At 39.1% G+C, this 17,108-nt stretch overlaps 1 protein-coding gene and 1 long non-coding RNA gene across 2 annotated transcripts in view; one reads left to right on the top strand and one right to left on the bottom strand.

Moving 5' to 3' along the window:
- LOC146455564 (uncharacterized) overlaps positions 1–17,108 on the top strand; it is a 186,923-nt gene that overhangs the window by 66,429 nt on the left and 103,386 nt on the right. The window lies entirely within an intron of this gene.
- Positions 1–17,108, bottom strand: part of LOC146455571 (dynein axonemal heavy chain 5-like) — a 95,467-nt gene that overhangs the window by 72,671 nt on the left and 5,688 nt on the right. Inside the window, exons 4-12 of the mRNA XM_085094093.1 lie at positions 13,930–13,962; positions 13,246–13,308; positions 12,405–12,476; positions 12,179–12,253; positions 11,999–12,070; positions 11,279–11,380; positions 10,271–10,377; positions 9,451–9,524; positions 9,117–9,205 (exon numbers count right to left, since the gene is read on the bottom strand). Of these exons, the coding sequence (XP_084950219.1) occupies positions 9,117–9,205; positions 9,451–9,524; positions 10,271–10,377; positions 11,279–11,380; positions 11,999–12,070; positions 12,179–12,253; positions 12,405–12,476; positions 13,246–13,308; positions 13,930–13,962 (687 nt within the window). The remainder of the gene's footprint in view (positions 1–9,116; positions 9,206–9,450; positions 9,525–10,270; positions 10,378–11,278; positions 11,381–11,998; positions 12,071–12,178; positions 12,254–12,404; positions 12,477–13,245; positions 13,309–13,929; positions 13,963–17,108) is intronic.

The following is a 17,108-nucleotide window of genomic DNA, read 5'->3' as shown; positions in this document are numbered from 1 at the left end:
TGGTGTTAGTCGCGACACGAACGCGAATTGAATGCGTGCGTGCACTCACTTTCGTGGGCTTGGACTCTAATATCGAGAGAGCTTGGGAGTTGTGTTCCAAAACAAAATGGCGTCCGGCATTTGAATATTATATTTGGCGTAAAAAGTGGTTTCGAACGCGGTCACTTTGGGATGCATGGATTTATAAGTTACTGCCAGTTCTCAAAGGTGAAGAATTTTTATGTTTCCAAATCGCAGGAGGCAGAATTTATCATGAAATTTTTGTTATGGTTAAAGTTAGTTTTGTACGTATGGTTGAACAGGTGGCAGTCTTAACGACGGTTTCCTTTAATGCATTGAAAACTCTTTTTAGGCTCTCCAGAGTACTTTTAGAACTCTAGAATTGCACTTATTGGCGCTTTGGAATTTGTACGTGTTGGTCATCCTAGGGTTTCAGAATTATTTTATTGAAAATTCAATTGAAATACTAAAAAGGGAATTTTGCTAATTCCTCCCAGTCTTTGAATTTTCATTTCTTTGAATCTGTATAGCTATTTTGCATAGCCTGCGTAGCAGGCGTCGAAAGGGGTAGGGAGAAAAATAGGTTTATTTAGGCAGTGAAATGTGAAAAATCTAACTTCAGACAATCGTAGGGATTATTAACGCAAGCTTCTAAAATTGACATGAATCGAATGGAACGGTTAGCTAGTAATTTCAATGGTCAACAAGTAAGTCTTAATATAATATTGTATGGAATATTGCTTCTGCGAACAGATATTTTGCACAAAACAGTCGTTGGGTACCCCTGGTTAAAGAAGTATGCTTTCATGGTTTTTTCATACTAGGAGGAGGTGCTATTCACAATAGGTCAGTATAAAATGCAGATTGCAGGGTGCAGATTGCAGACTGCAGACTGGGTATAAAATGCAGACTAGGTATAAAATGGAGTCTGCAGACTGGATATAAAATGCAGAGTGAGACCAAAACAGTCTCTCAATTGAGACTAGTGTAAGTTGAGTCCAATTGGCTTTCAAGATCCTTTTCTGTAAAATTGACATTTTTATATATTCTTTCGAAAAGCGTCAATCTTGAATTGAAATAAACAACCCCAACGTATGATGTAAGCAATAACGCGGACACATGACCTTTACTGGTCGACCTCTTTATTGCTTTGTGTCAACATTGCAGTAAAATGTTTTTTGAATAAAATATGTGTTCATGTATCGTAGAATACTAAAGGTATGCAATGTTTTTGAAATTATTTAATCAAAGAAACAAGTTAAAATCTGTCGATTTAAAATTGCTTGCCTTTTCAGGAATCAACCCTGTTTCCTTCATTATAATATGAAAACTGTCACGGGCGTAATTCTTTACCAACTAATTCAAAGGGATTAAGATTGAGCAATCTTTGTGAAGAAAGGGCCTCAGGAAATGAAAGCTACCAAATTGAGATAAGAAAACTGTTGACAAATGGGTAAAAATATGGTCAATTTCGCCAGAGATGATCTTGGAAATGGATTGTGGACACTATAGGGTAAGTTGAAATTGAAAATTCATGCTGTATTTGACGAAGAGACGGTTTTGGTCTCAACTGCATTTAATACCCAGTGTCCTGTCTGCATATATTTTTTACCTATTACCCAGTCTGTAGTCTGCATTTTATACTGACTGTTTTCACAATTAGAGTTTGGTCTGACTTGAATCATTTTTTTGGTGGCTATGTACTGCTATTTGTAATTTTGACTAAGGGAAAATACTTGTCTTTTCATGCCTTATTTGACTGTTCTTTTAGGAGGCGTATTATGTAATTTGTGGCAGTGTGTAGGTCTGTTAATTTAGACCTCAAGAACTGTCACCTTGAACTGACTCAGATTTTGAAAACAGTGAACTGGAAAACAGAGATTGTTGAGAAGTAGATTTTCATCTGTGTGTAATTATAATATATTCTTGTTGTATTAATTTGAATTATGTTTAATATAGTAATGTTTGTTGCTGTCTCAGCTGGCAGGTGATTGTTTTGGAAATTTATACATGATGTGTGTATGTGTGGTAGCATTTCATTGAAATGGGGACAAATGTATTGGTTTTACATGGAAAGCATGTCTTCATAAGATGTGGCTTTATTGTTTCCCTATTCAGTATGTTTGCATCTCAGCATAAATACAGGTTGGTAATAATATAATGCCATTTCAGGTACTTTTTAGGTGCTTGGTTAATGTGTCATAAGGGCAATTTTTGGGGACTTCAGCTACTGTCTGCTCATTAGGGAATGCCTGCTAAATATTTTGTTTGGTCATGTTTAAATCCTGTGGCTTTGCTAAAAGCTTTTAGTGGTTCCACTAGGCATTTATTTCCCGCTCAATTTTTTGTAAACTTGCAGACAAGAAATCTAGTGTAATTATTATTTAATTTATATTTTCCAGTATCACTCTTATTTTGGTAAGGTAGAATCATGAATGGCTGGAAAAAAATTAACTTTATTTTTACTTTAGGCCTGTTCCTATGATGTTGTCACTCATGGTGCATAATAAGAAATTAAAAAAAAATGGTTTTGTTTTTAAGGCTGATTTTGATATGGGTGGGGGTTGTGTTATTGAATATGGCAGGTTAAAGTAAGTTGCACATCTACATTTTTTCGGAGGTTTGGTTTAAAAACAGTTCTGCATTCTCGTGTTCACCTTAATCTTGAGAGAAAAATAACAGGCCATGAATGGGTTGTGAGGAAGATGGGTAGTGCAAAAAGTGACTAACTCTTTTGAGTTGTTTTCAATTGATATGAATGCCATAATTTTAGAGTTCACTAGAGATTATTTTCCTTTGCCCTCTGGAGTACTTTAATAATCATCTAAATTCCATTGGGGTTTGATGCTCTGCTTTTTTTGCTGATTGGCAAGTTTGTTAATAGTCCTTGCTGGGCAGTAGTATTTGCTGTGAAATCGGGATCTCTTTAATTTATAGCAACTGCTGATATTATTGTGTGAGTTTGTCATTTGCTTTCTTTTATCATGGTCTATATGAATAAGAACGATATGGTATTTGTCGTTAAAAGAGTAAGTTTAATTTGCTAATAGGAACATTTAAGTTAAAATACAAAGTTGTCATGATAGAAACAAAAATTAATCTTTGAAAACTTCAGATACACTACCAACCCATCATTTTAGAAAAGAGATTAAAATGACCCGATACACTGTCTGTTTGGCAGGGTATCTGAATCTCCTTTGTTGAATTTTTCAAAGTTAAGAATATTGTGAACGACAGAATTGAAGTGAAAGTAACTTGTTCCATTCATGTTTGAACCAGTAATAACATCTTGTGTGAAAAAGATTTACTAAAACACCAGGGCCCAGTTGTTCGAAGGTGGTAAGCACTTAACTCGGGTTAAAATTGAACCCAAGTTCCTTTTTGTTGTGTTTAAAAGCATTTTCCAGATAATTTTCTGTTATTTTAAGTTGTAGATCAAAAAAGAATTAAAACTAAAATGATTTTTTAGTTTCATTTCTGAATTAAAATTTCACATTAACCCGGGGTTATCTTAACCCAGCTTTGAACAACTATGCCTAGATCAACATTCCTTTCATTGTATGGTACATATTTAGGTAGGTAGAATTGATAGCAGTTGGAAATAACTAGGATGTAAAAACCGTACAACACTAGAAGAGAAATAGTAGTGCTTTTCCTGGCAAATAGATTCATTCAGCCGCCGACCGGTTAGCTCAGTTGATTGAGCATCGGACTACCGTGCTGGAGGTCGTGGGTTCAAACCTAGGCCGGACCAACACTCAGGGTCTTTAAATAACTGAGGAGAAAGTGCTGCCTTTGTAATGACATCTGCAAATGGTCAGACTTTCTAGTCTTCTCGCATAAGGAGGATAAACCGTAGGCCCCGTCACACAACACTTCAATTTTCATAACCCTGAGGGACGTTAAAGAACCCAGACACTAATCGCAAAGAGTAGGGCATGGAGTTCCCGGTGTGCTGGTCAGGTCTTTGTGCTGTTTCATGATTTCATGGGTTAGGTGGGTAGGATGAGGTCGCTAATGGACATATGCTGATGCAAACCGCATTTGAATATATATGAATAGAAAATGCGGTATATAAATGCATTACCATTACCGTTATTTACCAAAATCAGACTTAGTTGCACAAGGCAACACATATTCCATCATAAAGCTGGAATTCGTGTCCCAGAGGGGTACTCCCCTAAAAAGTGGTTGGAGTGCTTGTCATACCTTTTAGGGCTATAAAATTGTTAATTGGTACGCTTAGGGTACTATATCGTAAATGCCTGCTGTTAACACTATAATATTATTTCGATAAGTCTCATGACAAAATTTAAAACAGTTATTGATAAAAAACTGTTCGAAGGTTACCTGTATTAAAATTTTCAGTGCCATTTATATAATTTGTTGTTGTTGAATTGCAACCTACTAGGAGTGGAATTAATTTGAAACATGACTATAAACCAAATTCTGCTACCTCTTAACAAACAAGCCCATCACTTTTATAGGGAAGTACCCCCTGGGATTTCTGTTGGGGGACCAAACTTCTGAAACTTGTCATGCATAACCAAGATTTATCCTAACCAGATCGATTAACAGCTTTTTGATAAATAATATAAACATTGTTATGAGTCCCACAAGTTCTTGAAATGAAAACTGTTTGGCTGAATTGTCGTTGTTTATAATGAGGTGATTAAACCAGAACAGCCTGCTTATTAACTTTAGTATAACACCAAGTTGCTCGTTCTTTGGTACATATGGATTGACTGATATAAAGTTATCAGCCAAAAAGTATTTTATAATTTAGTTTTAGTTAATTTCCGAGACATAGAGTCGCGTGTAAAGTTTCATGATGTTGACTTAATTCGCCTCGTATATTTCATATGTAGCACGCTTGTCTCGCCCCATGGCTTTTAGAACGACGTAGCGTGCTTGTTTCACCTCATGGCTGAAAGAACGACTGATGTTGCAAAGAACGAGATACATTCATGTGTAGCGTGCTTGTTTCAGTTCATGGATTAAAGAACGAGATATATTCATGTGTAGTACGCTTGTTTCGGTTCATGGATTAAAGAACGAGATTTATTCATGTGTAGCGTGCTTGTTCCGGTTCATGGATTAAAGAAGGAGATATATTGATGTGTTGTGCGCTTGTTTCGGTTTATGGCTTAAAGAACGACTTATATTACATGTAAAGCGGGCTTGTTTTGTATGGCTCAAAGAACGACTAATGTTTCATGTGTAGCGCGCTTGTTTCGCCTCATGGCTTAAAGAATGACTAATATTAAATGTGTAGCGCGCTTGTTTTGTATGGCTCAAAGAACGACTAATGTTTCATGTGTAGTGCGCTTGTTTCGCCTCATGGCTTAAAGAACGACTAATATTAAATGTGTAGCGCGCTTGTTTTGTATGGCTTAAAGAACGACTAATGTTACATAGGTAGCGCGCTTGTTTTGAGATATTTCCTCTGTCTCGCGCGAACAGACTTCCGGGAGTCTGATTGACTCTTGTCAAGACGAACTGTCTCCATCGGATCCGATGGAGTCTGTTTGCCAACTTTTCAATCCCCCGCTCGCTTCTGTTAACCCCTTACTTCCGGTATCACCGACGCCTTGCACTCATTTCCGGTTCCGGTCGCGATCTGATGCAATCCGCCTGGGAGTGAAGTCAACCGGACTCAGGTCGAGTGTATTGGACATGAGTGCACAGTGGACATCTCCATTGTGGAAGACCCCACAGTGGACATCTCCATTGTGGAAGACCCCACAGTGGACATCTCGATTATGGAAGACCCCATAGTGGACATCTCCATTGTGGAAGACCCCACAGTGGACATCTCCACTGTAGAAGACCCCACAGTGGACATCTGCATTGTGGAAGACCCTACAGTGGACATCTCCACTGTAGAAGACCCCACAGTGGACATCTACATTGTGGAAGACCCCATAGTGGACATCTCCATTGTGGAAAACCCCAAAGTGGACATCTTCATTGTGGACGACCCCACAGTGGACATCTCCATTGTGCAAGACTCCATAGTGGACATCTCCATTGTGGAGGACAGCATAGTGGACATCTCCATTGTGGAAGACCCCACAGTGGACATCTCCATTGTGGAAGACAACATGTGAAACATCTCCATTGTGGAAGACCCCAAAGTGGACATCTCCATTGTGGAAGACCCTACAGTGGACATCTCCACTGTAGAAGACCCCACAGTGGACATCTATATTGTGGAAGACCCCATAGTGGACATCTCCATTGTGGAAGACCCCAAAGTGGACATCTTCATTGTGGAAGACCCCACAGTGGACATCTCCATTGTGCAAGACTCCATAGTGGACATCTCCATTGTGGAGGACGGCATAGTGGACACCTCCATTGTGGCAGACCCCACAGTGGACATCTCCATTGTGGAAGACAACATGTGAAACATCTCCATTGTGGAAGACCCCAAAGTGGACATCTCCATTGTGGAAGATCCCACAGTGGACATCGACATTGTGGAAGACCCCACAGTGGACATCTCCATTGTGGAAGACCCCACAGTGGACATCTCCATTGTGGAAGACAACATGTGAAACATCTCCATTGTGGAAGACCCCAAAGTGGACATCTCCATTGTGGAAGATCCCACAGTGGACATCTACATTGTGGAAGACAACATGTGAAACATCTCCATTGTGGAAGACCCCACAGTGGACATCTCCATTGTGGAAGACCCTACAGTGGACATCTCCACTGTAGAAGACCCCACAGTGGACATCTATATTGTGGAAGACCCCATAGTGGACATCTCCATTGTGGAAGACCCCAAAGTGGACATCTTCATTGTGGAAGACCCCACAGTGGACATCTCCATTGTGCAAGACCCCACAGTGGACATCTCCATTGTGGAAGACAACATGTGAAACATCTCCATTGTGGAAGACCCCAAAGTGGACATCTCCATTGTGGAAGATCCCACAGTGGACATCGACATTGTGGAAGACCCCACAGTGGACATCTCCATTGTGGAAGACCCCACAGTGGACATCTCCATTGTGGAAGACAACATGTGAAACATCTCCATTGTGGAAGACCCCAAAGTGGACATCTCCATTGTGGAAGATCCCACAGTGGACATCTACATTGTGGAAGACAACATGTGAAACATCTCCATTGTGGAAGACCCCACAGTGGACATCTCCATTGTGGAAGACCCTACAGTGGACATCTCCACTGTAGAAGACCCCACAGTGGACATCTATATTGTGGAAGACCCCATAGTGGACATCTCCATTGTGGAAGACCCCAAAGTGGACATCTTCATTGTGGAAGACCCCACAGTGGACATCTCCATTGTGCAAGACCCCACAGTGGACATCTCCATTGTGGAAGACAACATGTGAAACATCTCCATTGTGGAAGACCCCAAAGTGGACATCTCCATTGTGGAAGATCCCACAGTGGACATCGACATTGTGGAAGACCCCACAGTGGACATCTCCATTGTGGAAGACCCCACAGTGGACATCTCCATTGTGGAAGACAACATGTGAAACATCTCCATTGTGGAAGATCCCAAAGTGGACATCTCCATTGTGGAAGATCCCACAGTGGACATCTACATTGTGGAAGACAACATGTGAAACATCTCCATTGTGGAAGACCCCACAGTGGACATCTCCATTGTGGAAGATCCCACAGTGGATATCTACATTGTGGAAGACCCCACAGTGGACATCCCCATTGTGGAAGACCCCACAGTGGACATCTCCATTGTGGAAGACCCCATAGTGGACATCTCCATTGTGGAGGATGCCATAGTGGACATCTCCATTGTGAAAGACACTATGTGAAACATCTCCATTGTGGACGACCTCACAGTGAATATCTCCATTGTGGAAGACCCCACAGTGGACATCTCATTGTGGAAAAGCCCACAGTAGGCATCTCCATTGTGGAAAAACTCAAAGTAGACATCTCAATAGTGAAAGACCCCATAATGGGCACCTCCAAATTATGTGGAAGACCGCCCAGTGGACATCTCAATCGTGGAAGACCCCTACATGAAAGTGGACATATTCACTGTGGAAGACCCCAAAGCAGGCATCTCCATTATAGAAGACTCAGAAAGAAACGTTTCCATCGTGCAAGATCCTCTAAAGAACACCCTCATTGTGAAATACCCCATACTGGACAACTCGAGTATGAAAGACCCAAGGTGGATGATTCCATAGTCTACATTTCCTCAGTGGAAGAACCAAAGAGGAGACCCCAATCTCCATTGCGGAAAGTCCCCAACAAGACAACCATATGAGTGTCTCCTTTGTGGAAGAGCCCAAATTGAACATTTCTATTGTGGAAAATGCAAAGTTGAAGACCCGACAGTGGATATATCCACTTACGAAGGCCAAAAGTGAAGAACTCAGAATGAATATGTGCATTGAAGATGGCAAGTTGAAAACCACACAATGGACATCTCTAGCATGGAAGACCTCACAGTGGACTAACCCATTGAAGAGGTCTCTACTGCAATGAAATCTTCTGAGTAAAAGCTGTGGTAGGGGCAGAACACAATGAAAGCTTTTACAATGAAAGCCTCCATTACTAGGTCACATCTCCAAAATGACATGCATTGGAAGTATCCCCAGTGGACATCCCCACAGGGGAGGTCTCCACAATGAGAACTCACAAGCAGAAGCCCTCACTGCAGAAGTCTGCATATATAATAGAAGCGCCATAATGGAAACCTTCACAAGGGAAATTTCTAAATGTGGTTGAAATAGCTCTTCTCAAAAGCTGAAGTCAACACAGTGAAAGCCCCCATACAGGAACAGTCAACAAAAGAAGTCCCTACAAGGGGTATCTCTACATAGTGAGAACCACCAAGGTCAAAATCTCCATAGTTTAAGTCTCTATGGCTGCAATGAAAGTGCCCATTGGAAAGACTTAGCAACAAGTCTCAGCTCCTTTCAGAGCCCACACAATCTCAACAGTGCAATCCCAATGGTGGAAGTCTCCATAGCAAGAACCACAAAGATGAAGGTCTCCATACTGCAGGCTGCTGGCATTGAATAGCCCTGGGATTGAAACATTGATGACGATTTTAAAACAGACTGATTAAACAAAATAAATACTATAACATTTCCTACCTGTTCACTCTCAGCAAGAACTTGTTCAATTACTTTGGACCACTGGGCTATAAGACCCTCAAGCTTGTCCACTACATCAGGATTATTGGCTAAAATAAACAGATAGGAGTTATGCACCAAAAAATACCTCAACCAAGACAGACAGACTGTCTAACTCCATTGCTATGACCACCATCACGTTGCTGAAATGTGGCCATACTAACAGTGTGGTCAGACTACACTGGAAGGATGTGTACAACTGAAAGAAAGACTGCACGAGCTTTAGCATGTTCCACAAATGTTTTTAAGGCAGTGTTCTTGGTATAAAATTGAAAAAGAATCAGACAATCCTTACCAGCAAGCACATAATCAGAAGGTCTTTTCAGGCCATCAAGTACTGGTCCCAGGTCATGATCCCCAAGTTGAACCCTGTTTTTCAGGCCAAGAAAATTAAAATGGTTTAAATCAGTGTAGTGCAAGTGCGATGCACTTGACAATGTTTAGATCCCATTCTCCCCTTAAATTACGTTTGACATAAAGAACAACTGACTCTGTTGCCACAGAATTCATCACAACATAGCTGGCTGAAGACGTTATAGTTGTGTCAAAAAGCTGTAAGTACTAGATAGTTATGCAATCACATGGCAAGTTGGGTGTCAAAATCACCCTCACTTGATAGACAAATGTATGCATGAGTGTTGAAAGTGGTGGCAAAGGATAGGAATGAATGAGAAAGGTCACTCTGCTCTTATGTCTCAGCACAAAATTTATAGTCAACTTGTCAATGATAACCAAATTAGCTATACTGGTCAACTCTCAAGTGCCCAGGTGAAGCCCAAAAGTCAACAAAAGATCAGGGGGCGAAAGGTCAGCGAAATGTGAAGTGGACGTTGCTATGGCCTTACATGTGTGCCCCATTAGCAGTGACTTCAAGAGCAAGGCTGCTGCCAAACATGAGCCCGGTAGCCTGGGGTGCCCTAGAAAATACTCTGGGTACCTAAATGTTTTGCAGCAGCACCTAACACTTCACACGTTGGGTTCAGTAACTTCTCGGCTTTTGGCCTTTTGGGCTCCTTGAAATTTTTCTTAGGCAACAGCAAACTGGTACTATCCCTCCATGACACAAATGTCAATAACTTTGTATGTTTTTTTTTCCTAGATTCAATCTGCCTCACCTTCCTTTCATGCTTGTTCTGGCTCCACCCAAGATTCCAACAAAATTATTCAATGATTCAAGAAATTCCTGAACTTGACCAGAGTTACCTGGAAGCTCACCCCAATTCTAAGTAAAACAGTAAACATATCAACAAATTTATAAACAAGTAAATTGCAATAATCAAAGGACTAATGGTGGGATCACATGCAGCAACTTCCTCACCGTTAACTGTCATCGGGTAACCAATGTACTTTTTTGAGAAATGTGGAAACATAAAGACCATATTGAGACTACAGATAGCCAGGCTGGCAGTTGTAAAGACAATTGGGTTAATGGACCTTAAAGGGGAAGTATCACGCAAATTCGCTATCATTTTAAAACTCAAAAATGTTTGTCTGTCAGCAGAAACAACGAAATAATTGTCAAGTTTGTTATAAATTATCACCCCAGTGCAATATAAAACTGTTGATTAGTGCCTCTGGCCAGAGACAGAGTAGGCTGGTATGGATTGAAACTTGACAAATGTTAGCCAGGCTAATGTTTTTCAAGTTCTCGCATTTTTGTTTCCAAAATGTGCTAGAAAACAAATTACATGTATGAGTTGTTCCTTTCAAGAATTGAGTTGATTTATTTCCTCTCGCCATTCTAGAATTACTTGGCAGCTGGTTGAAGGGCTTCCTTCATCATTTTAAACAAAAGATATCAAAAACCCCATGATACTTCCCCTTTAACTTTGTAAAATTAAGGTACTCCTGGAGGCTAATTTGGTCAATTTAGACACTAGTTAAACATTATTGATGCTACAGTACATTAACATGTTGTTTGAAACAACCACATTGAAAAAGAAGATAAACAAAGTTACACTGAATTTTTTTAAATAAATTAACTTGGACTGGTCATGATTGTATTGAGGTGTTGAAGGTCCATGGCAGAGTTAATTGTGAGCGTAAAAAATGGTGTGTACACAAATGCCATCACTGATTAATAATTATTGAAATGAACTGCATTCAAAACAACAGTTCATTACCTCTTGTTTTTGAAGGGCAGGGATCATGATATTTCCAAAAAGGCCTTGCAATCCTGCAAGGACATCTCCTTTAGAAACATCCATAGCCATAAAATTCACCTCCTAAAAAACAAAATTATGTACACAGTCATGTAACTGATTGAACCAAAATGTAATCCTTTCTTGGGCACTGTTATGTATCTTTCCTATTTCCATGAAGTACAATGTAAACAATATTCAGTTAAGATTTAAGAATGGCTAGACTAATACTACATTTCCTAAGCCAGCATGATTGTTTTAAATAATGTTCTACAAAGATGGCAGTTATTCAAGGGAAGCAATGTATATTGTACGGGCACTTAATATACATTGTACAGTTCAAACTGCCCCCAAAACATACCTTATATTAAATAAAAATCCTCAGAAGCTGACTGGAATTTTTTATTGGAAATGTCTTAAATGTTTTCAAGAATTGCAGTCAGAGTACATATTATTACAGTATACTCCCAGGGGCACTCTTCCTTCCCACTGGTGTATACTGATAGGCTGCTCATTTTGGAGAAAGTTCCTCACCAGTATTCAAAATTACTGAAACACAACTATTTTTTTTCCACAAACAGTTTTATGCACTCCTGATTTTAAAATTACTTCTCTAACATTAAGGGACACGAGTGATCAATTCTCAGAGATGACTATACAATGTATTTCAAGGAAGTACTTAATATTCAATCCCTCAATTACCTGAGCAATGTTCTGTATAGTGATTGCTTTGGTTGTCGAACGGACAAAAATCAAGCAAGTCCCACGGAGTTCCTAAGAGAAGCAACAAGATCATGCATTAGACTGATCAAAATGAAAATCATTAATTAAAATTAAACAGTGTTGGTTATGTATCCTTTAGAATCACTGGCCATCAAGTACCTCAGTGTTGCCTCCTGAAATGAACAGTTTTTTGGGTGAATTGGCAGCCTGTGAACTGAGATCAACCCTGTTTATCTGAAAATTAAGAAAACCAAATATGTCGAACATCAACAATACAATCTTAAACTAGAAGAACAACTTTTTTTACATTGTACTTGCACTATCAATCCAGGAATAAAAACTGTTGAATGTCAGGCAAAACAGCTAGCTGACTGGCAGAACTCACATTGGCTTCCTGGTAGAAAAACATAATTCGCCTGGAGCCATCTGCAGCAAAGAAGTCTTCAAATTGGTCAAACTGGGAACAGAAAGACAGTTTATTGTGTGATGAGTCATTCTTAAATTAGCAATTTGCATAGTTTATTGCTACTTTACCTGTTTAATATACTCTTTAAAACCCTTCGAAAAAAATTCAGTTTCATTGATAGCAAAATCTGGAAAATTGCCATTTCATGTCGTAAACTTAAAGCAATTAATCAATAATATAATTGAAGGTCTTGCTGCAAGAAGGGTGTAAAATGCTTTCTTCTTCTTTTTCAGAGTCACAAAAATGTTCCAAACTTGCCCAGTTTTAATGAACATTTGGTTATTATATCAACTCAAAGGTAATTTGGCCTCTATGAAGAGATTTATTAGGAGAGATATTTCCAAGTCTGTCAGTTCGTTCATGCCAAGGACTGATAAAAATATATCTTCCTTGGTGTTTAAAACCCTGCATGTTGTACTGGGGGGGGGGGAGGGGGGGGGGGGCAGAAGTTAATTGCGATTTACAATTTTTTTCTAATGTATTTCTAGCATTTTCAGAAGCCCCAGTATCCCCTGCACTCAAAGACCCCCCCCCCCCCCCCCAACTTAAATTTGCTCCAAGGTCCCTGTTTAAGTGCTTTTTTTATCTCGCATAAATTATAAATAATCAGTTATATTTAATTGTGACTTTTCCATTTATAAACTTTTCACAGTTTTCCTTTGATATGCGTACAAGCATCTGAAATTTGGTAGTTTTAATGAATGTCTTAGTAACACCTTTATAGGAAACAACTTGGTCTTTAAGATTCTAAACAGCTCACTTTTTCATCTCCCAGTATAAAGTCCTCCACTACAGCAGAATCTGCCCCAACAAAATCAGCAATCTATAAATATAACAATGTGCTATTAACTAGTTAAATACAGACAGTGTTTACAGTAAGAAAAAAATTATGTTGTTAATTGCGGGACTTGAGGCCCATTGACTACCATATTTAAAACCAATTCTGGAACACAACTGACGCTCCTCTCACTTCACGCAAGGCCAGTACAAGAATGTTTGGCGTTGAGAGGGAGGTGGGGGAGGCACTAATTAAGTTTTTGAACTTTCAGGGTGGGCGCTTGTTAACTTTTTGGGCTTTCAGGGTGGACGCCTAGTGGAGGTATCCACTTATTTGAAGGTGGGCAGTTAAACAAGTAAAAATGGTATCAAATGTTATTTAAATTTTATTTTTCACAGAAAATCAGAATTCAAGATATTTTTTTTAAGTTTGGAAGCATAACAATAAGGATAATTGCAATTAAGCGGGACAGTTGGCCGGATGCCACTTCCTCTTTAGTTTTTGTGCACAATTTCTCTTGAAGTTCATTTTTTGTTGTAGCTTGTGTGTAGTGAAATAAATGAAATAAATTTGCCTAAAATGTTAGAATTGTCTTTAAATGTAACATTAATGTTCAAGGCAAACCATCTTAACTTTTATACAATTGTAAATTAAAAGAAGTATTACCTTTGAGAGTATGAAGTTATGCCTGGAATCCATCTAAAGATCGGGAAAAAAATTAACAATAAACCAACCAACTTTTAACTGGTCAAAATCAATATACGTAAACTATATATTTATAAATAAATAAAGAAATGACAAGTACCCTTAAAGACATATCATATTGTTTTAGTCCAGGAACTTTCACCTTACTTGTACAAGTGGGTTTTGGGTGGGTACATACACTTATGTGCCGTCACCCAGGCCTCCAAGTTTGGGTTTGGTATTGAAAATAATGTGCCGCATTCTAAAAATAGGCAATTTCTTAAAATAATTAATATATGGGGCTTCTGATATTTCTCACAGTCGTGGAGCCGGAAAATTCAGGTATATCCATTAAATCCCGTGATATTCACAAAAACATGCACAATACCGTCAATAAAAATTACAGTAATTGCTAAGGAAAATCCCTGTCCAGGTGTTGCCAATGTTACATCCTGTTCTAATGACTAAAACAAAAAAGATGGATACCCTGTCCTACATCAGGAGTCCTGAAATCAGACCCTGTTGGGCGGCACACACCCATATAAGTCTAGTACATATGGAAGTACCCCACCCCGAGTGCAGAATGACCCTGAGCAAGCTGGAACAACTTTGAGTTCCTAAGAACAGTTCAGAGTAAATTTGTGAGTAAAATGTACATTGAATGAAAAGTTGGGACAACAAGACTTCCGCACAACCCCGTACATTAATTTTGTATACATTTTGCGACTCACACTCTATTCACACTCATCGTTTGTAGAAGATGGTTAACAGGGTGGCATACTAGTTAAGAGGGAATGTCTACTAAGACCGAGCGAAATCATAAAAAAGTGGCACATGATGAAAAAATCAAAACTCTGCATATTCCGTCCAGAGATACTCCATACTAGTTTTAAAAACGTGGTGGGATTTTTTTCCTGAAATATATTTTTTAAATCGGAAAAAATAGAAAAAACAGTGACGGCCCCTCGTGGTTTGAAAAACACCCGAAATAAACATGGTTCACACCTTCTCGTAAACTTCGTTCTGTTCAATTTGCATCAAAGAAAACCCAGTTTTCTTCTTGAAAATTTGCTTTTGAAGTGTTTATTAAGTATCTGAGTCCAAAAATACTTCAGTGAATGAATTTTCCTGGTCATGAGGAGCCACAAAAAATCTCAAAAATTCGCTCCCTCCAAGTTCTGAATTTGGCGCACCTTTTTAATAGAAAATTTCGCGATCCGGTAAAATACTAAAACCCTTCAAATTTAGAATTGTAGATTGAGGAAGTATCGCTCTAAAACCAGGTTTAAAAAATAGCTTCGGGCTTTTTACCAGCGCCGAGCATTAGCGGTCTCAAAAGCACGAAAATCGCAATATAAACGTGTAAACAAACTGCACATGACTGCAACCAGTACGAAGAGAAACTATTGAAATTTCATGTAGTTTACCTCGGCATTCGCCTTTAAACCACCAGTGAAAGGTCATGTTTTGCTAACTGCAATAAGGCATTGTCTAAATAAGATATTTGGTTGTGTTTGTATCCTTTCATTATTATATAGCCATCTTGATGTGTGAAGTCAACAAGAGAAATTATCATCGCTTATTGCGATGTAGCGACAATAAACTCAAATGACTTACCATCGGACCACTTCTTTTCGACTTGAAGATCGTTTAAAATGGAGATGAGTTTGATTTTCTTTGAATTTCGAAACGATTTTTTTGTTTCGAGCTGTCGCTTCGAGATCCGTTCGCAGGATTTACTTGAAGCGAAAGCGCTCGTGAATCAATTCGACTCTGTTTATGGCATAAGTCACGTAATAAAATGTCACGCTTTTTTTAATTCACGTGACGTTAGGTTTGACTATGTTGGGAGAAAAACACACGGGAAACGTGTGTCCTGACATGCTGAAAACAACAACAACAACAACAACAAAAAAAAAAAAATTAAAAACAATGAAATCTTTACCAAAGTGTGGACAGGACTGATGATTTATAGCCGAATGTTTTTATCATCTATACACGCCAAAAGGACTGAGCCTTGCTAAAGTATGATACTCTGCATTTTAATGAGGTGAAACCTGGGGGAACACTTTTCTTGTTAGAACCACTAACTATTAACGCCTTGGTTTTCGCCTTCGTGCAAAAGTCACTACGGTCTCATCCCTGACTGTTCTCTTGAGGATGGGACAAAACAATGTTATCAGCCAGAAAAAAATCACTCCTCACTGCTGACATGCGCATCCCTGACAAATAATAAAAGGAAAAAAAAACTAGTACATTTCTTCGTTTTTTATTTTTTTGTTATTAATATGGTCATTTGCTTCATATTTTATACTGTCAATCAATTTAGTTTAACGTAGTTCTGCTATTGTGCAAATATTTGTCAGCTATGTAAGCGTATGTCCCAATGTAAATTTTCATTATACCTGAAGAAGGCTCAGGTTTAGCCAGCCGAAATATAGTAACCTTTAAACCGTAATTCTACGTTGTATCGGTCTCTGCTTCTTTTATCATTCTAGATAGGATCTGAGCTATGCTGACATGCGAAGGAATATACCATATTTACTGAATCGCGCACTTTGGTTTTCGGACAACCAAAACTGATAACAGGGGCACCCAACGGATGGTTTCGGTAAATTATCTGTTCGAATTTTCACCTCGAACTTTCATGATATGGAAAATTTAAGGCCTATTGTTTTCGGATTGACAAAAATGTCGTTTCGGGGAAAAAAAGTCAGCTAAGATTTACGGAAAGGAAATAAGACCTAAGGTTTTCGAGAAATGGACAAAAATGCCCTAGTAATTTCGAAAAGACTGAAGTTCCCCTAGAATGACCGAACAGATAAAAATATTATAGCGCAGCCTAAAATGAACCTACAGAACTTTAAAGGCACTCACCAGATAGCCTAAAATAGCGTTTCAAAGGATCTAAGAGAAAACTGTCATTGGGTGCCCCTGCTGATAACTCTTCAGGTCGCTCTAGGACGTCGACCCTTGCAGCATCTTGGTTGATAGAGCGCCGGTATGTGGGCCTCCCATGACGATGTAAAGATATTTGCCTTTGCTTGCTTCACAGTCAATGCAAACTCCTCTTTAAGTTCGTTTAGCACATCAACGGTGTGCTGCGACATCAGAATGTTTATCACTAGAGAGCTAGCGACGCAGCGTGTCTGGTGAACGTA

This window comes from Pavona decussata, unplaced genomic scaffold (assembly GCF_977016875.1).
Source record: "Pavona decussata unplaced genomic scaffold, jaPavDecu1.1 SCAFFOLD_272, whole genome shotgun sequence".
Lineage (NCBI taxonomy): Eukaryota > Metazoa > Cnidaria > Anthozoa > Scleractinia > Agariciidae > Pavona > Pavona decussata.
This window is presented reverse-complemented; position numbering and strand designations above follow the sequence as displayed.